The sequence below is a fragment of the Rosa chinensis genome, chromosome 6 (genome assembly GCF_002994745.2).
Source record: "Rosa chinensis cultivar Old Blush chromosome 6, RchiOBHm-V2, whole genome shotgun sequence".
Lineage (NCBI taxonomy): Eukaryota > Viridiplantae > Streptophyta > Magnoliopsida > Rosales > Rosaceae > Rosa > Rosa chinensis.
Window position 1 is genome coordinate 37,657,297 of NC_037093.1, and position 26,436 is coordinate 37,683,732.

Sequence of the window (26,436 nt, forward strand, 5' to 3'; positions counted from 1 at the left end):
TACGAATTAAATTGTCAACAACAAAATAAAACGTAAATGCTCTTCAGAGCTAACTACACAACAGAAGTCCTTATCAACGGTAAAGTCACAAAAATGGCTTCATACCGTAAAGCTGCAAAGGCACTAGCTCAGCTTCAACCACGATTATCCTAACCTGCAGGATTAACCCCTACACCGTTTGAATGGTGCACCAGGTTGTCACACAACAAATCCGATAAGCTTTTGCAAGCCTGTATGAGTAACTCAAAACAAAACACCACACAACACACGCCAAAACGAGGAAAACCTTTCAACTTGAAAATAAGGAAAACATACCATGCTTCCCAAAACAATACTATTTTCCCAAAACAAAAAAATGAAAGTCACACCGTGACAAAATCATATAAATTGAAACTCTGATAATTAATTATAACACACAAGTCCTCCTTGGACATTTAAAAGAAAGAATCCTCGACACTCTGATAGGAGCATAAATGCGACGAATATAATGTGCAATCCTCTACACTTTTCTTAGTTAATTCCTTTAAAAAGTCAGTTTTAACTTTGTTTTCTTTTTAGGTAGTTCGTGAAGTGATTCAAGAGAAATAAGAGCTGAAAGGGAGCAACGAAGCCATGAAACATGAAGTACTGATGCAGAGGACCAATTTTGATCAACAATTTGGCCAGAAATCACAAGGGAAATCCACGGAAATCGTTGTGCAAAACAGTTGCTGCAAAGCAGAAAACTGCAGTTTCAGAATCAGCTTTCTGGGAACAGTTTTGAGGAGCAATTATTGCATCATTCCAGCTTCACATTTGAAGAAAGGACCAGCGATCCTTGAAGACATGATGTTATACTTCAACTACAGCCAAATAACAGGTTAAAATCATCAACGAGGCAGTAGGAAATCAAAGTCGAAGTATGCTTCCCGATAAGGCAGAAACTGTCAGCTTTTCACGAAGCTTTTTGGGAGATCTTTTCCGGCGATTTAATTGGAGTTTTTCCAGAAATTTGTTGATCAATCTAGAATATATGATGTCATAGAGCACGTGGGAGTCAAGAACCATCCAGAAACTTGTCAAGACAAAGTCGTTCCTTGTCCAAGAAGGAAGCTTCAGAGTCAGAAATCGAATCCTAGTCGAAACAGGACTGTTTTGCAGAATTCTTCTTTGGACGGATTTCCAGGGCATTTTTGGAAGGTTATTGCTGCTGCAAATATGAAGGAGAGTCCTAGAATGATTCCTCAAGATTTTGGGAAGATTATTAAGGCTTGAAAATCATTTAATTGTGCACCAATTTGAGTAATCCTCAAGCAACTAGGGGAGGCTTTCAAAGCAGAATTGGAAAAGGAAACTTGGGCTGTGTATTCTACATATATAAAGGCTCTGAGCACGTTGAAAAACACAACCCTACAGCGCCATCTTCGGCCTAAACCCTAGCACACAAAGTCTTGAAATTTCCAAGTCCTCCAAGAGCAAAAACCGTGCAATTCACCATCCACTTCCATCAAGCTCCTGCCGTGCCCTATCTTGAAGGATTGCCTGCATCTAAGGCTGCCTAAAAGTGAATTCGTGGCTCTCATCTTCTGCCCTTTACGGTTTTTATTTTCTTGTAATTCAAACTCATATGTGTTTAATTGCGAAATTTAAGACAATGTGTGGCTAATCTACTTTTGTTAGGGGCGAGGTTTGAAGCCCCTAAGATATGTTTTTGACAATATTTTGATTCCTAGTTTCGTGATTGCTTTGTGATGAAATTGTTTATTTGGTTTTGGTTTACAGATAACTCTTGCATGTTTATGTTTTATGAATGCGCACATAAAATATTATGATCATGTGAGTGGGGCTAGAAATAGGTATTTTAATCTCCTAAACGGTTAATAATGCTTGTTTCAATGGTAGTAAAACCTATAGGACAATAGGTGAAACCAAATAAAAAGGATTGCATGCTAGGTAGGCGTTCCACACTAGTTTTGCATACTTGTTTCGATCAAACTTCCATATGTGATTAATGCTTAGAATAAATTGTTGATAGGATAGCGTTCTATACCTTGATTGTTTATTCTAAAGGCTTAGTAATGGTGCGTTCATCTTGCTTAAGTAATCTAGGGAAGTAATAAGAACTTATGCATGCGTTCATGGTTTGTTCTTGATTGAAACCTTTTTCACGACTTAGTAATTGAAACTAGGATGATAAATTTGTCTCAAGCATATTTTGGTGGTGAATTTCCGAGTTCCTAACATCTTCATCCATATCTTTCAAACCTTAAACTCAAAATCGTTTTTCTTTTCTTTATTTTCTGTTTATTTTCGTGAAAACCCAAAAACCCCAGTTTAGTGTATTTGAGGATTGCAACGTCTCTGCAATCCTCCTCTCTGTCCCTCCATCTTTTTCTCTCTTCTTTTTGTGTGTGACGTTTTCTTTTAGTGTAGTTTTGTTTAGTTTAGTTTTCTTTTCTTTTGTGTGATTAATATAGTTGCCCTCAATCTCTGGCATCGAACGATCCTTGCTTATCCTTTACTACTGACGACTACATCATTGCAGGGTTAAATTGAGCGTCTATTTTGGGCGTATCACACTCCCTTCTAAAACAAGTACTCATGAGCATCAAATAGCTCCCCGCTATCCCCCATGATGTACAATGGCAACATAGTAGAGCTCTAACTGATCGTATCCACAAACCCGGCTAAAGGCGTGAAGTCCCAATATATTTGCCTGAGATCACTCCCAGCAACCCCGAATCCTCAGACCTCCCCGGTCATCAAATCAAAACATTTCAAAATAGTCACTCAGGACCAAAGTTACTCGACTCTCAAAAGGAGATGTCACCTCGTGACCTCCGAATCATCCGACCTCCCTGGTCGTCAGATTAAAAACATTAAGCAAGTAGCACTGGACCCAAAATGTTAAATCAAATCAAAAGGAGAAATCACCACTTGTGACTCTCAGATCTTCCGATCTCCCATCGTTAGATCAAAACGTTAAATCAAATCAAAAGGAGAAATCACCACTTGTGACTCTCAGATCTTCTGATCCCCGGTCGTTAGATCAAAACGTTAAGCAACTCACACCAAATCTTAACACTTTTCAAACAATAGAAATTCCCAATTCCTAAAACAATGTTTCCTGAAAAGTCAAGCCCCAAAACAATAGAATGAAACCCATCAATCCCTATTGCTTAATTCCCCCATCAACCCATAAAAATATACATATTCCATATAATATATATATATATATATATATATATACACACGTGGTCATTCAATCTGGAACGCCACTAATACCAATTATAGTTTGCAGTTAACTACATAACTCTCAAAACAATAAAGGTAACTTCGTTCATAAATGAACATTGTGAGATTACTCACCTCAGAATCTCACTGTGTCTTCTATACATAATCGAACTAATTAACACTCACACCAACAACTCATCCAAATCACCTTGAGAAGCACCTAATCACCAATAGTCTCAAATCAGTAACGATTCACCAAGTGATTAAAGTTCGAATCCCCAAATCGAACAACAACCTGAAGGTAACGCCAATCGAGGAGAACCTCATCCGAGACCTCCCAAAGTCTCGGGAACACTTCTACGATCGATGTGACAAAACCACAAGTAGATCGGATAGTCGGATCCTCACGGATCGAAAACCTAAACTATCGAAAACATAAAAACCTTAACGTGTTGATACGATCTCCAAAAATTACATATTGTATATCGAAATGCTCGTATCGACGAGTAGATCAAATTCAGGAACATAAACTATCCATGAGGTGGCCGGAAACCGCCGGAAAACACCAACACAGTGGCGGCACCGCTGCCAATCCAAAGTCAGAATTTGGCAAAACTTCCAACACAAAAGTTCTTCATCTCAACTCCAATTACAACTTTTATAGCTACACCAAAGTCCAATTATAAACCAATGGATCGAATTTTACCTTAGAAAAAATCGGGCCGATTGAAACCCTAGAATTTCAATTCCAAAATTCGACCTCCAGGAGTTGAATCGATGCAAGCCACCTTGTGGAAATCATCTACGTCCACCGAGCTCCAAAAGCCCTCAAGAATCACCGGCAAAGGTGGCTGGAATCTCCAGTTCTGACAAAGACGATTTTGTCCCCGACAAGGCTTCTTCTCGGCCTTGTAGCGTCCACCACAGCTCGAATCGTGAAGAATCACTTCCACAGACGTATAGAGAGGTTGAGACGAAGAAAGCCCACTTGGAATCACGTCCGATGGTGGCCGGAGGAGGAAGAACGAAGCAGGCGAAGTAAGCAGCAACGCGCGGGCTCGGGAGAGGAGAGAGAAAATATTTCCGGAAATGGAAAGTTGGAATTTCTGAAATATTTTCCGGAAAAATCCCATATATACCAAAGTGGAAACTTTTTCTGACAACCATAACTTCTTTATATTTACTCAGTTTTCCACGTTCCACATGTCCACGAACTCGTATCGACGCGCTTTACGACTTTCGTGAAGGAAGTTTTAGGGGAAATCAAACGTATAAAAAGTCAACCTTTGCGCCCCCCCTAAAGTCATACTTTCCGAATAAAAATTCGTCCGAAACAATTCCGCTCCATCCACGAGCCATGAAACCGTCCGAAAATCACAAATTAGTTCCCGAAAAATCTTCGAAAAATAAATACAAATTTCTGAGGCATCACATAATTCAAGGGAAGTCATATTAGCTTCCTAGCTAATTGTGGCTACCTTTGTCTTCTCCTACACATCTATAATCTTTTCTCTTTGATTTTTGTATCTTTGATGTTCAAAGTTATGGGTTGTGAGTAATTTTCTTGTTGAGGCTTAGGGTTGTGTCCCTAACCCAAATTTTGTGTAAAAAGATGTTTAATTTAATGTAATGGTGCAATTTTCATATGATGGATGCTTATATCAATTATTGTTGGGTTGAAATGCATGTCTGAGAGCCTAGTCAACTCTAGCGTGTGTATTTTGAGCATGTCTAGGACGGAGTTAGAGACTTGACCCCCTCTAATTCCTAAGCTAGAAACCTTCAATTTCGTATTCGAGGGGTTATAAGTATGGTGATTTACACCCGTTACGTGATTGTGCGGGCGGGTCGCTTAATTAATAGTCTAATTCCTCGATCTCTTGACCTCTTCATGTGAATTAGGGACCCTTGAACCTACTCTAATTCATATCAAGTGAGTTCCTACAACCCTTATACCGGAGTAGGAATACCATGAAAGAGAACTTCGGTCCTTGAGCCTTGAATTGCCTTGGATACGACTACCGCTAAAGTAGGAAATATGCATCTACATTAGATTAGCTTCCAACACATGAGATTTGGTGAAGGAACCTCCCTAGCACCTGACATTCTCATTTTTATTGTTTACATTTCATTTTTATTTTTATTGCTTTACATTCATTATCTTTTTGTTAAGTTGAAATCAACTCCCATATATTGACCTCTTCCACTCATTTCTGTATATCCACCACTAGGCTCTTAGTTTTGATTAGACTTTGGTGAAAATCAAAGCCGAGCATTGCTAAGGCTTGGTGCCTTAGATTAGACTTTTTATTTGTTTTTATTCTCCTTTATATGCTTAGTGACTTTAGCTCCGACTACCCAAGGATTGTGGGTTAGCCACTAATCCCCGTGATACGATAAATTTTGAGCTTAATACTTCCCTTTCTTGACACGATTTGTATGCTTGCGAGAGTAAGTATATGCATCAAGTCACTCATCTCACTCTCATGATTCTATTAAAATTAGTTCATTTGTTCTTCCATTCACTTGTACAGGAGAACATATATATGCATAATACCATTCATGGGGTCGATCATAGTATAATGCGAACCACAAGCTAAGTTAACTTGTTGTGCTTCTTTTACCATACCTTCTACATGCTAAGGTTTTCTTGTCAAAGCTCTACAGTTGAGACCTTCCTCTACTTCCATTATTGGGCCACGTACGTCTCTTTAGGTATTGATGTGTAACTTAATCATAACTCAATTCTCATCATATCTTACCACTTGAGTTACATCAAATTTAGTAGGAATAATGTAGCTTAATCAGGGCCAGCCCTAAGATTATAGAAACCTGAGGCGAATAATTAATATGTGGTCTCTCATGAAGTTTAAATAATTTCCTTTTATTTTGTTAAATCTAATGATTATAAAAAAAAAAATTATATTACTATTTGTAGATTTATGAAAGAAAATAAAAACTGAGACCTAAAAAATACAAAAAGAAAAAAAAATTCGGATAAAAAAAACTAAAAAAGATCATAAGTGGGTTTCAAACCTCAATTTGACCTCTCATGAAGTTTAAATAAAGGTAAATAGATTTATAAGGGAAAATAGAAACCGAAAGCTAAAGACATACGAAAAGGAAAAAAACAAACTTAGATATAAAAAAAAAGGACTAAATTCAGTTTGCCCCCTCCAATTTTGAGGCAAACGTTAGTTCGGTCCCTGATCTTTTTTTATTCATGAATCATGATCGTCCCTGTAGTTTCAATTTCCATCACCTGCGTCCAAATTTCAAAATTGACTTTAATCATGACATGATAAGCTAACTTGGCAGGGCCCACTTTTCAGACTTTGAAACCCTAAGAAGGCCAAAATTAACATTTCTAATTTAATCTGATCATCTCTCCTAAGCCAGTGAGCTCCAGATATTAAATTGTCCGTCGGCCATCTCTTTTTTCCTCTTCTTAATCTGATCATCTCTCCTAAGCCAAACTCTATCTCATATAGAGAAATTTCCGTACACTATGATAAAACTCAGATGAGCCCAGCTTCAAATCAGTTATATCTGAAAGCAAAATCTGGTAGCAGAAACTAGAAATTCACATCAAAAATTTTGTTGGGTTTTCTACACTTTTTGCTGAATTGTTTTATGTTGAGGAGTGTATGCATTTTTAGGTGAAAGTGAAGCTCCAAGCGGTTTTCAAGCCCGTATCACAATGTTACCTAGGGTAAAACATAGACTTTGATTAACAACAAAACTACTCACTGTGACAAGGAGCTTGCCTCCTTCAAAAGCTCTTTGATCTCTCTTCGCAACCGAGTTTCAGCAGCACTCTTAGGTCCTCTCTAAAAACAACAAAACCGACGTTTTAGGCCTCATCCTTGCCCTACATAAACAACAACAACACTATCTAGCCTCTTCAAAATAAGATTGTTCATAATCGGTTTTCGGTTTCGATGATTGAGTCAGAGAAGAAGATTATTAACCCGGTTTCGGTGGAGTCTCTGATGACCCTGACGTGTTCAAAGCAGTCGTTGATAGAGGCTGCATCGGCCATTTCAGAAGGGAAATCTAAGGCCGCGGCTGAGATCCTCACACACCTGACCTAAGGCCGCGGCTGAAATCTAAGGCCGCATCTTCAAACCCGAGATTCGATTTAGAGCAGAGGCTGCCTAAGTTCATGGCTTTGACTTTGAAGTCCCAGGTCCTGCCGCCGGTGGTGGAACTTTTTATCTTGGAACACGACGGAGACTGACGGAGTAGGATTGAGAAGATTAAGAAGTTATTGGATTGATTTGGTTTTAGGCTTTGGAGATATGAGAGAGAGGCAAAGCGAAGCAGAAAAGAGAGAAGAAAAAAAAATAGAAATTAGAAATTAGATTAAATTCTAATAAAAAAAAAAATTAGATTAATTTGAAAATATCCATTTTGCCCTTCTTAGGGGTTCAAAATATGAAAAGTAGGCCCTCATGTCTGGGCCAACTCAGCTTGCGACGTCATCTTTGGAGGCAATTTAATATTTAGACGCGGGTGATAGAAATGGAAGTGCAAGGACCATCATGATTAAAAAAAAAATCAGTAGGGACCAAACTGATATTTGCCCCAAAGTTAGAGGGGGCAAATTGAATTTAGTCCTCAAAATATTATAAGTGCATGGGGAACCTCAATTACAAAGGTTTAAAAAAAGACCATGTTACCGCTACGCTAACACAAACACTATGCAATTATTACGCAAACCTTATAATTTAGGGGTGTAAATGGGTCGAGTCGAAGCGAATACCAAGGTGATAAAGCTCGGCTCAATATTTTTTTATCGAACTTGAGCCGAACTTAACCTTGAATAATTTTTTCAAGCTCAAGCTCAGCTCGACTTGAATATTTTTTTAAAGTTCGAGCTCAATTAAGCTCGTCTTGAATATTGGACGAGCTCAAGCTTGAATTAGGCTCGGCTTGGCTCAAAATTGGTAAAGTTAAACAAGAAGCATAAAACATTAAATAAAATAAGAATCCAAATTAGTAGTTTGAGTTTGATTTGATTGTTGCATACATCTAATTTAATTGATGCACAAGTCATTGTAAGAACCCAAATAAATATTGAATCACAAGCAGAAGATATGTACCTATACTAGATCAAAACATGTATATGAATTACTGCATAATTAATAGAATACATATCTTAGCTTGGGATTGTAAACACTGTATCAATCCTGAACCTGCAGAATATATGAACACAAGAACATGAATACAAAACTTTATCGATGCACTTCCATTGTCCATGATAGCCTTCTCCTTATTTCACCCTTATGTTCTCTTAGTCTATGGGACTAAAACAAGAACCACACGTGCATCAAATGGGACTAATCTGACATATATATGGCAATCTTGCACATCAGTTTCATCCATAAAGAAACTAACTGCATAACTGCCTTTTCTAACTGCTCATCAACTGCATTTCTATTTGAATTCAAATTGCATATAAGCTTATCCATAATTAAATTAATTGATAGCTTATACACTCATATATTAAACTCTAATCAAATTACACATTCATATAAATATATGTATGTATATTTGTTGGTACAAGTTTTTTTTTTGTCATATTGGCATTCCCATACAAAATGATATGTTGTTTTACAAATGTTGTTAAGGGAAAATATCTTGGTTCAATGCTTATTTATTTAGAAAAGATATTCCCTTGGTTGTTAACGTGGTGTATTGTAATCCTAAGTCTTCTAGGATTTGATATTTTATTTGGTCAATGTTTAATCACCAAGATACTTTCCTAATAGAAGTCTATTAGGGTTGGCATTGCTTCTTCACATATATATAGGATGCAAACTACACGCGCAGCCAGGGAAGTGACGCAAGGATAATTGAGAGTCTTGCTTGAGATAGTGTAGGCCTAAACACTTGTTCCTTGTTTAAGAGTGATAGGTCAATTGTTCATGTGCATGGAGCCGCTTGTGATATGATGAGTTGTTGTGTGGCAAGAAAAGGAAAAATCGAAGAACAATCAAGTGAAGAAGGAGTTCGAGATTGAAGACAAACTGCATTAGTTTTGTCTATTCATTGTAGCCGCGCTAGTGCTATTTGAAGTCGTAAAGAACATATCCTTCATCATAATTCAATTGTTCTTATTTTGGGTTCTCAAGAGTAAGAGCCCTGCAGTGTTTTTAATCTCATATTTGAGATTTTCACTGCGTAAACAAAAATCTAGAGTTTTGTTCTTTATCTCTGATTTCTGCCCAGTAGGGATTGATCCGTGCATTGCAATCCCCATTTTCAGAAAAACGTTTCATCCATGTATTCTCATTTGGCATCAGAGCAGGTTCTAAAGCTTTTTAGTTGATCCGTGGTCAAGGATGGAACGTGAATATAACAGAGCCTCCAGTTCGATAAATTGCCCCCCTTTGTTTGATGGTGAAGATTACTCACAATGGAAGATCATGATGAGGGCATTCCTCTACTCTCAGGATGAAAATATGTGGAATATAGTTGAGATTGGATGGGAACATCCAACCAAGGTTGAAGACACAAAGAAAGTAGAAGGGGCATCTGCAAGAGTTCTTAAGCCTTGGAAGGAATGGACAGAAGAGGAGATTCGAAATAGAAGTTGTGATTTCAAGGCACGTAATTCCTTATACACAGCGTTATCCAAGAAAGAGAGGGTGAGAATAAGCTATTGTGACACGGCTAAACAAGCATGGGATCTTCTTCACGTCACTTATGAAGGAAATAAAAATGTTAGAGGTCAGAAGCTTCAGAGACTTGTCTTGGAGTTTGAGAACATGCAAATGGGGGAGGATGAATCAATAGATGACTTTCATGCTCGTCTTATGAACGTGACAAGTCAGTGTCACAGTATTGGTGATCCTTTTGAAGAGCATCGGATTGTCAAGAAAATTCTTAGGTCTCTTTCATCAAAGTTTCAATCCAAACAGACAGCTATAGAGGAGACTCAAGACCTGGACACCTATTCTCTTGACAAATTGATAGGTAATCTCAAAACCTTTGAGATGAGGATCAAGCCCCAGAAAAAGGTAAAAAATGTTGCTTTCTCTTCTGTTAAAAAGAAAGATTATATTGTTGATGATTCTGTGGATTTAGCTTTGTTGACTAAAGAGTTCAAATTTTTTTTTAAAAACAAAAACTCTTCTGGAAACTCATCGAAAAATTTTCCTAACAAACCTAAATGCTTTGAGTGTGGTGGAATTGAACATCTTGCTGCCGATTGTGGCAACAAGAAATATAATTTACGTGGAAACAAGGCTCTAAAATCTACTTGGAGTGACAGTGATGAAGGCTCTCAATCCGATGGCGAAGCGGTAAATGTTGCTCTTACTTCCTCTTTTGATTATGAATTATCTGATGTTTCTGATTTAGAAGATAATACTCTTGATGAAGAAACAAATGAAAAGTGTAAGCAATTGTATAATGCTTCAAAAATTGTTCTTCAAAAAAATAACAAACTTGAAAAAGAAGTTAAATCATTGAGAGTGGAAAAAGAAAAAATTGAGCAAAATTTTGAAATTTCTTTGAGAGATTGGGAAGAAGAGCATGCTAACCTTATTGATAAGATCAAAGTTTTGCAGGGTAAGGATGGGTCTCAAGATTGGGACAAGGAACATGATGAGGTCACTAACAAAATCAAAGTTTTGCAGGTTGAAATAAAAGCTCAATCTAATCTAAATGTTTCACTAACCCTTGAAAATGAAAAGTTGCAGGATGAATTATTGAGGGTCAAGGAAAGCTTGAACAAGTTCTCTATAGGGTCTGAAAAAGTCTAAAAAATGATTGGATTAGGCAAAGCTCATTGCAACAAAGAGGGATTAGGATACAATGGTGAGTCCTGCAAGCCTTTGAAGTTTGTAAAAGGTGTGGAATGTGAAAGCTCATCAAGTCAGCCACAAATTTCTTGTGAAAATGGGTCTGGTTCCAAGTTACTTGCAAAATCAGAACCACGTGTGGCTCACCAAACACTTCAGAAAAGCTCCTCGGTAAGTCCTGACAAACTTTGTCAGCCCAGGCATATTCACAACCCCAAAAACTTCATTCCTACTTGTCATTATTGTGGAAAATTAGGACACATTCGTCCTAAGTGCAATATGCTTCGCAGGGTTACTCAAAATCTGAGGAAAACATTGACAATTAACTCACCTGCCTCGTTGTAAGATGAGTTGAAAGAGGGTCTGAATCTGATTGCCAGGATTGCAAAGCTGGCTTCAATCCCCGTGGATCTGGAAACAAAAACAAAGCAGAAGAAAATCTAGATTAAAAAAGGTTCGAATAATCATTTTTCTGCTCATACGGATAATCTTGATAATATGCTTGAGCTTGCTTTCGTTCCTACTTCACACAAATTGGCTAATTCATTTAGTAGGCCATTAGACATAACTCAATTTAAATCACTTAGAAGCACCGTTGGTGGATGCTCTAAGTATTGATACTCTCACTTCGATTGATCCATTTTGCATGCATTCATATTGTATGTTTTCATCGTAATATAGGTGCATTATTATCTTTATCATAGTATAGGTGCATTATTATTTTTGTCTCTACAGTGTTTAGTTCAGTTTCTGGAAATTCAGGATTGAAATGGTAGTTTGTATCCCCGAATGTCTGACAGATTATTTTGAACTTAGATTGATAAGGGTCGTACTCTTTTCCTTAAATCTGTGTGCAATAAGGTGCCTAGCACGTTTTGAATTTGCTCTTGCGTCACTCTGTACTTGTGAGCTTGAACAACATATTCTATATCACCTTGTATCCTCACAATCACACATACTCTGAGTGGTGGTAAGTCATATTTGTTGGTTGGCCAGTTCTCAATACTCTTATACAGAATATTTCTTTTATTTTTACTGCTCCTTGAAAAAAAAATGTTGAATGTTTTATGGAGCATGGTCAGGCTATTCTCAAAGTAAACAAGCCTCGGTCGTGATGAACGATATGAGGATTGGAAGAAACGGGAATGGTTTGGTCACCCTGGTGGATTGTAAAACTATTGACTCGAGTAGATGTACTCTTTGGGATGTCCTTGTTACATCTAGTACCCTAAAGTCATCTGACTTGGGACCTGCTAGCATAATACTCGTTACATGGGTCGTAGTCTTCTTGAGCAAAAATATTACTTTGTGTGAAAGGCAAAAAAAAAAAAATCAAAATCATGCCCACACAGTGTTATAAGGGGAATAAAGATTATGTGCTTCAAATTGTTTCGTATGTGAGTTTTGATTTTCAAGTTTCCACAAATATTACACACCCCATCTTGAGATATGTTCACTCTACACAATAAGAGGTATAGAATACTTGATCATCATCTATCTTACCCTGTGATTGTCGGAATCAATTTACTCGTGTGAACTTATTTTGTTGCACTCTTATTTATGATTAAGTGGTATTGCTCTTGTTGGAAAAGCTATGCGAATTAATTCTGTTCTTCGCATTTCGATACAACTCACTCATTGTGTGTTTGCATTTCATTCTTGCATCTCTCGCATACCATGATCACACTTAGGGGGAGTATTAATACTTGGATTATCTTCCTCTGATTGATTCGACTTGGGCTAGTGTCTACTAAGCAACATCTGTTTGTGATTTTCTTTTTACATAGCTTCCGCTACATAAGTTGCCTTTGTCATTCCTATTCAAAAAGGGGGAGAAATATGATGTTAAATGTGTTGTGTGATCTATTGGATTTACATGCTTTGTTTAATCAGTGGTAACATTATTCTATCTTGTGTATTTTCACAATGTGTGTGTGATAAGTGTTTCAGGATTGACATCTGTGTTCACAAGGGAAAGTTCTCAAGTACCTGTTGAGGGGGAGTTTTCATACGGTAAAGTTGTTGGTACACGTTTTTTTGTCATATTGGCATTCCCATACAAAATGATATGTTGTTTTACAAATGTTGTTAAGGGAAAATATCTTGGTTCAATGCTTATTTATTTAGAAAAGATATTCCCTTGGTTGTTAACGTGGTGTATTGTAATCCTAAGTCTTCTAGGATTTGATATTTTATTTGGTCAATGTTTAATCACCAAGATACTTTCCTAATAGAAGTCTATTAGGGTTGGCGTTGCTTCTTCACATATATATAGGATGCAAACTATACGCGCAGCCAGGCAAGTGACGCAAGGATAATTGAGAGTCTTGCTTGAGATAGTGTAGGCCTAAACACTTGTTCCTTGTTTAAGAGTGATAGGTCAGTTGTTCATGTGCATGGAGCCGCTTGTGATCTGAAGAGTTGTTGTGTAGCAAGAAAAGGAAAAATCAAAGAACAATCAATTGAAGAAGGAGTTCGAGATTGAAGACAAACTGCATTAGTTTTGTCTATTCATTATAGCCGCGCTAGTGCTATTTAAAGTTATAAAGAACATATCCTTCATTATAATTCAATTGTTCTTATTTTGGGTTCTCAAGAGTAAGAGCCCCGTAGTGTTTTTAATCTCATATTTGAGATTTTCACTGCGTAAACAAAAATCTGGAGTTTTGTTCGTTATCTCTGATTTCTGCCCAGTAGGGATTGATCCGTGCATTGCAATCCCCATTTTCCAGAAAAACTTTTCATCCTTGTATTTTCAATATTTGCATATCAGTTTCCTCAGTATACAAACTAAAGCAATGTCCAACTGAACTTGACATTGCCTTAAGATTATATTTGAATGCAATTACATACACACACACACACACATATAGAGAGAGTCCGGTTTTGAGGCAGACGTCCGCACTTTGCTAAACTGTGGATGTCGACTCTTCCGCAGCGTTTCAGGCGGCGATGGCGGCACGAATCGGGCCGGATGGAGGCCAGAGGCATCCCAGACCGCTTTTGGGTAGCGATCGAGGTCGGGGGAGATCATGGTTGAAGGATTCTGGGTAGTGACCTTACTTGCAACTGCAAGGTTCTAGGCAGAGCTGCAACCTCATTGCCAGTGACTCTACCCTATTGCAGACTAGTCCATCTAACCCCTGGCCTCTGTCTGGCAAGTTACACCGTGCCGTCGCTGCCTGTCCAGAACTGCAGCGTCGACATCTACACTTTAGCAACCGTGCTGATGCCCTCTTCAGAACATTTTCACATATATGTATGTGTGTGTGTGTGTGTGTGTGTGTGTGTGTATATATATGAGTTGAACAGAAGAGTGCAATGTGAGTTTAAAACACTTGAGTCATTCAAATACAATTGATTAATAATTCTTATAATTATGCCTACTTCAAGGAACCTAAGAACAATATGGTGAATAAGAATAGACACCAGTATTCCAAGATCACCTTGTAACAGACTATAATCACATGAATTTTCACTTACAACAGTATAAGCATATTTGTGTTACAAATGCATTTAGTCACAAGAATGCTTGAAGTCCTACCAAAATATCTAAATTAATAGAAATAAAGCAAATTCTATTCCAATGTAAAATTTTCTTCACAATCTGCATTATATTGCCATTCAATGAATTGCAAACTGAAAGTTGTACAACTTGATTTTAGCAGATAATTAATTAGATAAAATCTTAATAATTTAATTGCATTATATTGATTATATTAGAACTTAAATAATAGACTACTAGACAATACTAACTTCTGATAATGCTAATATGTTCTTCAACATGAATTTGTGTCTCCAATTCTCATGTTTGCAGCATGTTTCACAAAATCAACAACTATTCTTTTGTTCCAATCTTTACAACTTCAATTTCATTGTCTCTAACACTTTCCCTTACTGCAAAGTACTTGACATCTATGTTCCTAGAACCTGAAGACCTCTTGTTGTTTTTTGAGAAGAAGACTGCTGATGCATTATCACAATAAATCACCATAGGCCTTTCTGCAAAACCTATTAACTTCAAATGAGAAATAAAATTTCTCAACCACAATGCATGTCATGTTGCTTCAAAATAATCAATATACTCAGCTTGAAAAGTTGATGTTGCTATCAAGCTCTGTTTTGTAGTTCTCCATGAAATAGCTCTACCTGCTATAAGAAAAATGTAACCTGATGTTGACTTCAAATCATCCATGTCTGATTTGTAAGTTGCATCTGTGTAGGCCTCTATCTCAAGTTCTTTCTCATCAATCCTTTTGTAAACTAACATATGATTTTTTGTCTTCTTTAGATACCTTAATACATTCTTTCCTGCTATCCAATGTTCATGGCCTGCATTTGATTGAAATCTTGACAACATGTTTACTGCAAGTGAAATGTCAGGCCTTCTACAAATTTGAGCATGCATTAAGCTCCCCACCAATCCTGCATAAGGCACATATATTCTTCATGTTTTCTTCCTCTAATGCATTTTTGGGACATTGGCCCTTGTCCAGCTTATCTCCTTTGGATATTGGTACATCACCTGACCTACAACATTGCATACCAAATCTCTGCAATATCTTGTCCACATAATTTTTCTGAGATAAACCTAAAGCATATTGCTTTCTATTTCTAGTTATTTCAATGTCTAGCACATAATGTGCTTCTCCCATGTCTTTCATGTCAAACTGACTTAACAAAAAGGCTTTTGTTTCTTTCAACAAACAAATATTACTACTTGCAAGTAAAATATCATCAACATACAAAATGGGTAAAATAAAATTTCTCCCACTGGTCTTAAGACAAATACACTCATCTAATTTATTTTCCATAAATCCAAATTGAGTGATTACACTACTAGAATTATGGCCCCAGACATTGGCCAAAAACTGATGAGAAACAAAAACCCGACCGATGTCTTTGTGGGTGATGAGAAAGATCCGGAAAATGTAGACATCGGTTTTTAGCCGATGTCTAGTATTCGTGTAGACATCGGTTCCTAATTATAAATCGATGTAAATAGGTTTAAATGATAACAAACTTACATGTTTTACTATTGTTAAACCCACATTTTATTGTATTTAATGCTTAAAGAAATATAGATTACACAACACAAGTTTGCGTTTTAACATCGTTATTGATTTAAGAACCGATGACTGATACTGTTACAGACATCGGTTCCCATAAACATTTCTTGTTCTTCATGATTTTGAAGCGTAATTTGCCACATATACCACAATTTAAGATTCAATATACAAAGTCTAGTATTGTAGGAACCGATATATTTACTTACATTAAAATCAGTGTGTGAGGAAAAAACGATGTCTGGTACTCAGTAATATATCGTTATTGACAAACAATCGATGTCTGTATAGTTTAGTAACATCGGTTTTGATTTTGGAACTGATGTCTGGTACTCAGTAATATATCGTTTTTGACAAAAAATCGATGTCTGTATATTTTAGTAACATCGATTTTAATTTTGGAACTGATGTCTAGTACTCAGTAATATATCGTTTTTGACAAAAAATCGATGTCTGTATATTTTAGTAACATCGATTTTAATTTTGGAACTGATGTCTAGTACTCAGTAATATATCGTTTTTGACAAAAAATCGATGTCTGTATATTTTAGTAACATCGATTTTCATTTTGGAACTGATGTCTGGTACTTAGTAATATATCATTTTTAATAACAAATCGATGTCTGTATATTTTAGTAACATCGATTTTCATTTTGGAACTGATGTATCTCTATTACTGGACATCAGTTTTTATGGTTAAAACTGATTTCAACTTTATATCTAGACATTAGATTCTATAAAGAGGATGATGTCCACAAAATAGGTAGCTGCTGTTATAAATTGCAATTTCAAAAGTTGACAAGAGTGATTTGAATATTGAGGTATTTTATTTGAAATCATCATCCTTAACAGTTTACAAAATGGACAAAATAAAACTCCAATTCACCTACTACAAAACAATTTGGCTACAAAATGGAATGGATCAATTATTCATAATGATCCAATAAACATGGCTGTGACAAACAAATAAGGCAAAGCTTCTTTCTTGTCTTCTTCAAGCTTCACTTTGACAAGAGTAGGAGCTCATCACAATTCCATGACAACCAACACGTGATCTTCTTATCTTGGGGGATACGGAACTTTGGGTATAGTTGGATGCTTCATTGACCTAAAACATAATCAAACACGAAAGCATAAGAAACCTTCACCGCACCAAGTTATTAAAATAAACTGACATGCTCTCAGTATATGTCTTAGTTATTGATAGGATATGCAGCATATATTATAGATACATTGTGTGCTATATATGGAGGAATGGACAGCCATATAGGGACTATTCTTCCTCTTTCTTGAAAGTTAAAAACAGGACATAAGCGATGTATGTGACCTACTTTGTGTTAAGATGGAATCCCAAAAGGCCAAAACTATCTGCACTCTTTTTTTTTTTTCTGCACATTGAGAAAGTGCAATAATATCATCAGCATTATTCCAACCTAAGACTATCTATAATCACTATAAAGCAAAAACAACTATAACGAAAGCCATGTTCTTTTAAAAGCTATTTGCAGAAAGATTATGTGATGAATTTACCCTTATAACATTGTAGGAATGTTCTCCCTGAGGGTAAATTAAAAGAACTCAGAGCCCACGTAACACTGCATGAATGTTCTCCCTGAGAAGCAAAACAATTGCAACTGAGAAATTGTAGTGAGTACCCTACATATTGTACATGTTGTTATCATATATAATAGGAAAAACCTTGGAGTTCTCTATTATATGCAAGAACTTCTTCAGCTTCAAATATGACTGAAAGATGCAAAAGAGAAAAAGGGATCAAGTTACTATATTTACCACATGTCTTCACGCTGCATAATTACTAGCTCATTAAAACAGGAAACTAGTAAACAATTCGAAGGTCTAATAAATGATAAATTCTGATTAGTCTGAACCCTTCCTCAGAAAAGGAAATAGAAAAAGAAAAGAAAAACTATAATGAACTCACTTTGTAAAATTCCATGAGTTCATTAGCTCTCAAGTTCTTCACCTAATAAAGACATCAAAATAACATGAAATTAGTGATATCTATAAACTGAGAAAGAGATTTTGCAAAAATATATTCACATAAACTACTGATTTGACAATAGGACAAGATGCCCTAGTGAAACAGCAGATGCTTCACTGGTTTACAGTATAAACAAGTAGATGAACCAAATCTTAAAAGCAACCAAATCTAACATACTTCCCAGATACACCTCAGTTGCTTGAAAACTCGACGTACACTACTTTGAGTAGTTTACAGATTATTTAAATTAACAACAGAAAGACTCATATCTTAAAACAAACCAAAGAGTGACTCACATCTTGAAATCTAAATTCCCTGTTAAAGGACCCATCCAAGTGGAACCATAAATTAAACACTTCCATCACTAAACAGATAGAGTCAAATTCAGATTACCTATTTCAGTCGCACAAAACTTATGCTTGAGGGTGGCAAAGCCTGAACACGCATTACTATAGAAAACCTTCAAAACTGGTTTTCTACAAATGCGTATAAAACCATCACGAGACAACCTATCCATTCCAAAACAATCAAGCAACAAAACTTTACAACTTGGTGAATTCTTTTTTGATGTCCTACTTCCCTTACCAGTACCCTGCCCAAATCTTGACTTCTCCCTACTGTGAGAATCTCACCCATAATTGGAACAGTAAATGATCAACTTAAGAAGATAACTAAGCCAATCCCATTGTAAAATGAAGCTCTAGACTACAAATCAAGTTTCTTACTTTTTCTATAGACCTATAAGACTGAATTATAATTCTAACAGCAAACACTGTAAAAATATATACCAAATCAACTTCCATATGATGATGTTAGCCCAGGAAATAATAGATGATGATACCATATATATATATACCAATCACTACAATCATAGCCAGACAACTATACTACAGCAGTGGAGCAGAAAGCAGATACAATTTTCCAAATGCAAACTTTACAAATAAAGACAGACCATCTACCACTTAAATCATATCATGTACTTTAAACTCACTTGACTCATCGTAAGCCACTGTGTCCATCCATAATTCCATTATACAATGTAAACATTCAAATTCATGCTTGAGAACCAAAAATCAAAGTAGTTCCACATAATATACATTCATGAATCAAATCAAAGAAAATCAAAAAGTTGAATTGAATTTAAACCTCGAAGGACTTGTCGGGATGCGTGTTCTGATTCAAAAGAAACCCAAACTGATTCATCCTCCTCTCTCTCACTGCAAAAGGGAACCTCATAAAGTAGTTACATCGGGCACTATTCATCAGATAGATTAAAAAAATCAATGAGATAAACAGTGAGATAGACTAGGCCTCATCAAAAAGCCCGCGGATCAAGTGGGCCAATGGAGGCCCGCCGACCCGCAGGGCTTTTGGCCCGGCCCGGCCCGTCAAAAAACCTGCAAAATCCCGCCTTGGTGAGCCGATGGAGGCCCGCCAAAAGCCCGCTAGGCCCGGCCCGTAAAAGCCCACTAGGCCCGGCCCATAAAAGCCCGCAAAATATTATATATGTGTGTGTGTGTGTGTAGAAGTTTTTATACTATTATACTTCTATATAAAATATGTGCATATATATATCTACATATCGGTTGACCAATCCGATCGGATTCGAAAATATGGTGAAATTGGCTAAATTTTTTACCACACTCATAATTTATTGTAATAAACTCATCTAACGGTCGGTTTTTCCATTTTCTTTGAATTGATAGGGGTTGCTCTTTGGAGTGTATGATATATAAATATAGGTTTATAATAGTAACTACATTTGACCTAGTTGATCGAATTCGAAACGAGAACCAAATTGGCTGGATTTTCTACAACCACCATAAAACATTACAATCTCTCCATCGAGCGGTTGGTTTCTCCGAATTCATTTTCTACTTTATGGTTGCTTTAGAATGAACCTAAACAATTTAAATGCAATGTATAAGTCATACAACTATAGGAATAAAATTGGTATAGACCAATGTGTTTGTAATTAAAATTAATTTTTTTTATCTTATGTCCATGCACATCCATTGATGGAATATATACAAACGTGATGTGAAAAAATAAGCACGTTTCGCAGTTGTCACGGCATCAGTCAACCAATAAAACATATAAGTGACTATGGTTGACCAATCCGATCGGATTCGAAAATATGGTGAAATTGGCTAAATTTTTTACCACACTCAGAATTTATTATAATAAACTCATCCAACGGTCGGTTTTTCCATTTTCTTTGAATTGATAGGGGTTGCTCTTTGGAGTGTATGATATATAAATATAGATTTATATGAGTAACTACATTTGATCTAGTTGATCGAATTCGAAACGATAACCAAATTGGCTGGATTTTCTACAATCATCATAAAACATTACAATCTCTCCATCGAGCGGTTGATTTCTCCGAATTCATTTTCTACTTCATGGTTGCTTTAGAATGAACCTAAACAATTTAAACGCAATGTAGAAGTCATACAACTTTAGGAATAAAATTGGTACAGACCAATGTGTTTGTAATTAAAATTAATTGTTTTTATCTTATGTCCACGCACATCCATTGATGGGAATATATACAAACGTGATGTGAAAAAATAAGCACGTTTCGCGGTTGTCACGGCATCGGTTAACCAATAAAACATATAAGTGACTACGGTTGACTAATCCGATCGGATTCAAAAATATGGTGAAATTGGCTAAATTTTTTACCACACTCATAATTTATTGTAATAAACTCATCCAACGGTCGAATTTCCATTTTCTTTGAATTGATAGGGGTTGCTCTTTGGAGTGTATGATATATAAATATAGGTTTATAAGAGTAACGATGTTTGACCTAGTTGATCGAATTCTAAACGTGAACCAAATTGGCTGGATTTTCTACAACCACCATAAAACATTACAATCTCTCCATCAAGCGGTTGGTTTCTCCGAATTCATTTTCCACTTCATGGTTGCTTTAGAATGAACCTAATCAATTTAAATGCAATGTATAAGTCATATAACTTTAGGAATAAAATTGGTATAGTCCAATGTGTTTGTAATTAAAATTAATTTTTTTGTATCTTATGTCCACGCACATCCATAGATGGAATATATACAAACGTGATGTGAAAAAATAAGCACGTTTCGCGGTTGCCACGCCATCGGTCAACCAATAAAACATATAAGTGACTTTGGTTGACCAATCCGATCGGATTCAAAATATGGTGAAATTGGCTAAATTTTTTACCACACTCATAATTTATTGTAATAAACTCATCCAACGGTCGGTTTCTCATTTTCTTTGAATTGCTATACGTAGCTCTTTGGAGTGTATGATGTATAAATATAGATTTATAAAAAATTAGTGTCTTTAAAAATTTATTTATCAACAAATTAGTATTTATATATAAATATAGATTTTTTTGGGTACAATATAGTTATATAGATTGTTATCTTGGTTGTATTTGATCATTATCCATTGAATTTCCAAAGCTTGATTAAAAAAAAAAAACTTGTGTCTTTAAATATTTATTTATAAATAAAGCCCGCAAGGCCCGGCCCAAAAAAGCCCACAAGGCCAAGCCCGGCCCGGCCCGAAAAAGCCCGTAAGGCCCGCTTTATATGGACGGGCTTGGATCCTTTGATTTTTAATAAAGCCCGGCCCAGCCCATTGACGACCCCTAAGATAGAGAGGTACCTCAAGAAAGAAGAGGAGGTGACTGCAGCCATTGGGAACAAAAAAGGAACAGTCTTTCAGTATTGAAATCAGGTATTAATACCCACAAGGAAAAAAAAATCAGACCAAGGAGATGCAAGTGGAGATGATAAACAGATTGACCTGGATGAAGAGAGTACATTGATGATTGAAGTCAACAAAGCTAAGCATTGCACAGATGTGAAAGGAAGGCACAGACAAACATTATAAAATGATGACTTACATCCCTCTGGACCATTGTTGATAACCACACGAAACCCGTGGAGAATACCTTCTTTCTCAGCAACTTTTTTTCCAGCATATAGAAGTTGACCCAATATTTCCACATGCCTAGATTCAGCCTGCAATGACAGAATGCATAGATCAAAAGAAAGCCTTTTTTCTTCTGCAGACTGATATACATAACGTATATGACAAGATAATTTCCTCAACAAATCCTAATACAGAAATGGGATTGGTTTCGTTGAATTAAGGATTAATGTAAGAATAAGCAGGTTTGGTAGAAAAATGGCCAGATGTTACCTTTCCGAGCTCTGTTAAGCCATCCCTATTCTTTGGGATGATAACAACATGCACAGGAGCCTGTGGGTTGATATCCCGAAATGCCAGGACCTTATCATCCTCGTATACAATGGTCGATGGGATTTCCTTTGCTATGATCTTGTCAAATCTGAATATAGGGGAAGAAGGAATTCATAAGATGATGGTCAATTTGGATGATATTATCACTGTCATAAGATGTACTTCAGTTCCGTTTAGCCCTCACCTATTTCAGGGTAATGTAAATGACATACCGGTTTAAACAGAAAAAGAAAAAAGAAGAAGCAATGATCTTGACAAGGTACTTTATCTTTTCTATATGCATGACCCCATAAGTTATATACTGAAATCCATTGAATTAGATTTAATGAACCTTTTACTCATATCTCCTTTATCATCTTTGATCATTTGCAACAGGATTCTAATCTATCAAAAACTATTAGAACAAGCATTTGTATATTTATCATTTGCTTCTCTACGAAATTTGCTGCAAAATAGTTGTTTACTGTAATTATTAAGCTCATATTAACTCAATCTGTTGTACATGACAATGCGGTTTTGAACATGTGGTAGAAGATTATTTGTATTGCTATTCTAATCTTCTGCAAGTGGTCCTTCAAAAGTTAACTATAGAAAAGTTATTCTAATTTTTCTCTCTGGATACTTTCCTTAAATCGGAACCGGCACCGAGTTTCAATGTTTTAATTGATCAAAACTTAACAGTAAAATAGAATACTCTGAACGGAAAACTATGCCCTGATATTGAATGTGAGATCAAACCAGTTTTAATATGTGAAGGACGATACATTGTTGGAGCTCCTCTGTCAGCATTTGCTGCAGCTACCTTGGCAGCAGCCTCTTCATTGTTTGTAGCGCTAACACGACACAGGGACCTAAGAACCATATGTAACTCATAATCACATGCCAGGAAGCTTAAAAACCATTAGAATTAGACTCTACAGTAACTAAAGCAACTACAAGGCCATCCAACTAACATCATATGAAAAAGAAATATTTCTTCAATAACAGATCACCTAAATGACCACTTGAATATCATACTTTCTACTTTGCACTAGAGTAGTGAAATAAACACCCTCTCATCTCTACAAACTAACTGTGACTTGGATCTTAAGCAGCCAACAATTCTTATTGAAAGGAAGCTGTATTTGCTACATGAGACAATTCAAACATGCCAAACTCAATAAGAAGAACAAAGTCCATAACTCTTGTAAAGCCAAACAATTCCCCTAATGTCCAAGACTACTTCAACAGTAACTACATTGACAGAAGGCTTCTGGCAAGGTCATTTTCCCTCATCCTAAATTTCAAGATGATTTAGCAGATACCCAGATGAAGATTATGGGTCTATTAAAAGGCAAAGCGGCAGACCAAATAAATTTCAGAAATTCCAATTTGCCTAATGAAATTAAAAGCTCAATTGTCTGTTTACCTACGAGAGTGAAGAGGAAGAAGGAAAGTTCTGAAATTGGGGTTGGAGGCTTTCACAGTCACAAAAGCTCTCACAGTTGTTGTTGCACAGTTCCTGTTCCAAATTTCAAACCAAAACCAAAACATTCATATAAAACAAGACTAACAAAAACATAGTCGACAAAATCAATGAGATAAACAGTGAGATAGAGAGGTACCTCAAGAGAGAAGAGGAGGTGACTGCAGCCATTGGGAACAAAAAACGAACAGTCTTTCAGTATTGAAATCAGGTCTTTCAGTCTTTCACTATTCATCAGATAGATTAAAAAAAAAAATCCTTCCAAATTCCAGTCATTCTTAACCACTCAAACAAAAGATACAGAAGAAAATGATCCATGAAACTTACCCTTAAGCACCCACTCTCCCTCATGTTGCTGCAAATACATTCGCAAATCAATCCAAAACAAACACAAAATGAAAAACAAAAATCAATTCCACAATCAATTCAAATGGAGATTCTCACCACCTCCAAAGTCAAAAAAAAGAATACAACAATAGATAACTCACCAAACCTGTAGCTCTCCTGCTCTCTTCAACGTAATTTCAAATTTCGTCTCCCTCTCCTTGTTGATCACAAACCCAATATCACAACCGTAAACTCCTGCATCACCAAAACCCCAAATCCGTCACATGCAAGAAACAAACATAGCTAATAAACTCATAACACACAATGACGATCATTATAAGCAAGAATAACTACCGATTTGTATAGTGATGATCTCAGAATTGCAGCCAATGTCAAGACAGTCCTTGCCTTCAAACCACTCCTTCTTGAAAACCTTCAATCTAGGATCTTCCTCTGCAGATTGACAGCCAACATGTGCAAGAACTAAAATCAAACACAATCAACAGGCTCCAGCTCAAAATACCACAGATTTAAGCCATTCAAAGACAAACCCAACTCAAATACACAAGAATTAAACAAAAAGACTGAACTTTAGATCAAAACTGGACAGGGAATCAGTATTGGTGGTCACGAAGAGAAGAGAGAGAGAGAGGACCTATGAGACTAGACGTTGGAGAACTAGCTAGAGCTGGCTCAAGTTGGAGAATGACAAGCTCAGGTCCGCTGATAAGCTCGAGGTCAGATCGGATCTCAAGCTCGAGGTATGGAGAAAGAGATCGGGGACTCGAGGTCAGAGAGCGAGGCAGGGGAACATGGGGTCAGAGAGCGAGGTCGAGAACTCAGGGTCAGGTCGGAGGTGGCTCCAGTCGGCTTGGGTCGGACAGGGACTTGGAGCACGTCAGGTTGGAGAAGGAGGTCACGCGGGGACTCAACGCAGGTCAGCTTGGAGAACGATGAGGTTGACAAGGTGACTGAGCTGCTGAAGTCAATAGCTAGGGTTCGAAAGTTTTAGAGAAAGCGGAAAAAAATACTAAGTGTGGGTGGGGGGGAATGAAATAATTGGTCCCTGCGTTTCTGAAACTTTAAAACTTAGTCCCTCCGCGTTTTTTTTTTATTTTTCGAATGAAATTTTTCTCATCGTTTTATTTGGTGACTGATGTCTATAATAACAATGGAAATCGGTTTTCTCACAAACTGATGTTAATATGTTTTTTAACATCAGGTGCAATCCTGACTGATTTAATAGTGGCGATGTCTAATGACATTATTCTAGTAGTGTTACCTTAAAACTTGAGGTATCACCTCTTGGAAGCTTGCTTAAGACTATATATTAATTTCTTGAGTTTGCAAACCTTGCTTTCATCTTCTGCAAAACCATCTGGTTGCAACATATAAATTTCTTCATGCAAATCTCAATTCAAAAATGCAATCTTGACATCCATCTTATACAACTCAAGATCAAAGTGTGCTGCTAGAGCCATGACAACTCTAAATGCATCTTTGGTTGAGACTGGAGAGAAAGTCTCATTATAATCAATTCCTTCCTTTTGATTGTAGCCCGTAGCCACCAACTTGGCTTTGTATCTCTCTACCTTTCCAACTACATTCCTTTTTGTCTTAAACACCCATTTACATCCTATAGGCTTAGCATTGCATGGTTTGTCAACCAAAGTCCACACACCATTTTGTGCCATGATGTGAAGCTCATCCTCCATTGCCAACTATTTACAGATTAATTTCATAGCTTCTGCAACTGATATGGGATCATCTTCATCTCCTAGGTTAGTTTCTTCAATAGTCAAGTATAGCTTGTAATCATCTGATATGGCACATCTTCTGGTTCTTGTAGATTTTCTCAAGGCTACAGGTTGAGACACTTCTACATTTGGTGCTGCATTTATCTCATCTTGTTGATCAACTTGCTGCACTTGCACTTCATCATTTATACTTTGTTCATTTTGAGCAACTGCGGCTACATCAGCATTCTCAATATCATTCTACACTATATCTTTAACTTGGTGTGCCGCAATATCAGATTCTTGATTTTTAGGAATAAGATTTAAAAGTACTTTAATTTCTGGAAACTGAATTGTTGTTGCAGTCCTGGTTTAGGATTGATAAGGCACTGCAATCTTGGTACACAAACCATTCTTCAAAGGTTTTGTTGTTGTTCTGCATTGCTACCATTTCTTTTTCTACATCTTTTCTTGCATTGTTGTCAAATACTTCATCATAAAATGTGGCTCTGTGTGACTCCACAATCCTTGTGCTTCTGTTCGGGCAATAAAATT

General features: G+C 36.6%; 1 protein-coding gene across 1 annotated transcript; it reads right to left on the reverse strand.

Annotated features, from left to right (window-relative positions):
- Nucleotides 1-21,754: 21,754 nt before the first annotated feature.
- On the reverse strand, nucleotides 21,755-25,163 carry LOC112171278 (14 kDa zinc-binding protein). The gene is made up of 9 exons (XM_040508522.1): nucleotides 24,801-25,163; nucleotides 24,500-24,598; nucleotides 24,307-24,400; nucleotides 23,958-24,173; nucleotides 23,762-23,854; nucleotides 23,118-23,204; nucleotides 22,294-22,441; nucleotides 21,995-22,112; nucleotides 21,755-21,894 (listed from the first exon to the last, which is right to left on the reverse strand). The coding sequence occupies exons 4-9, from the start codon at nucleotides 23,987-23,989 to the stop codon at nucleotides 21,755-21,757; spliced, it is 618 nt and encodes a 205-aa protein (XP_040364456.1). The 5' UTR covers nucleotides 23,990-24,173; nucleotides 24,307-24,400; nucleotides 24,500-24,598; nucleotides 24,801-25,163.
- Nucleotides 25,164-26,436: the final 1,273 nt, after the last annotated feature.

Coding starts and splice junctions, on each gene's coding strand:
- LOC112171278 (XM_040508522.1), bottom strand. CDS start 23,989: ATGGCTGCAGTCACCTCCTCTTCTCTCTTGAG. Junction 23,855..23,957: donor ACCTCCTCTTCTCTCTTGAG/GTACCTCTCTAT, acceptor AATTTGGAACAG/GAACTGTGCAACAACAACTG. Junction 22,442..23,117: donor GACAGAGGAGCTCCAACAAT/GTATCGTCCTTC, acceptor CCCTATATTCAG/ATTTGACAAGATCATAGCAA.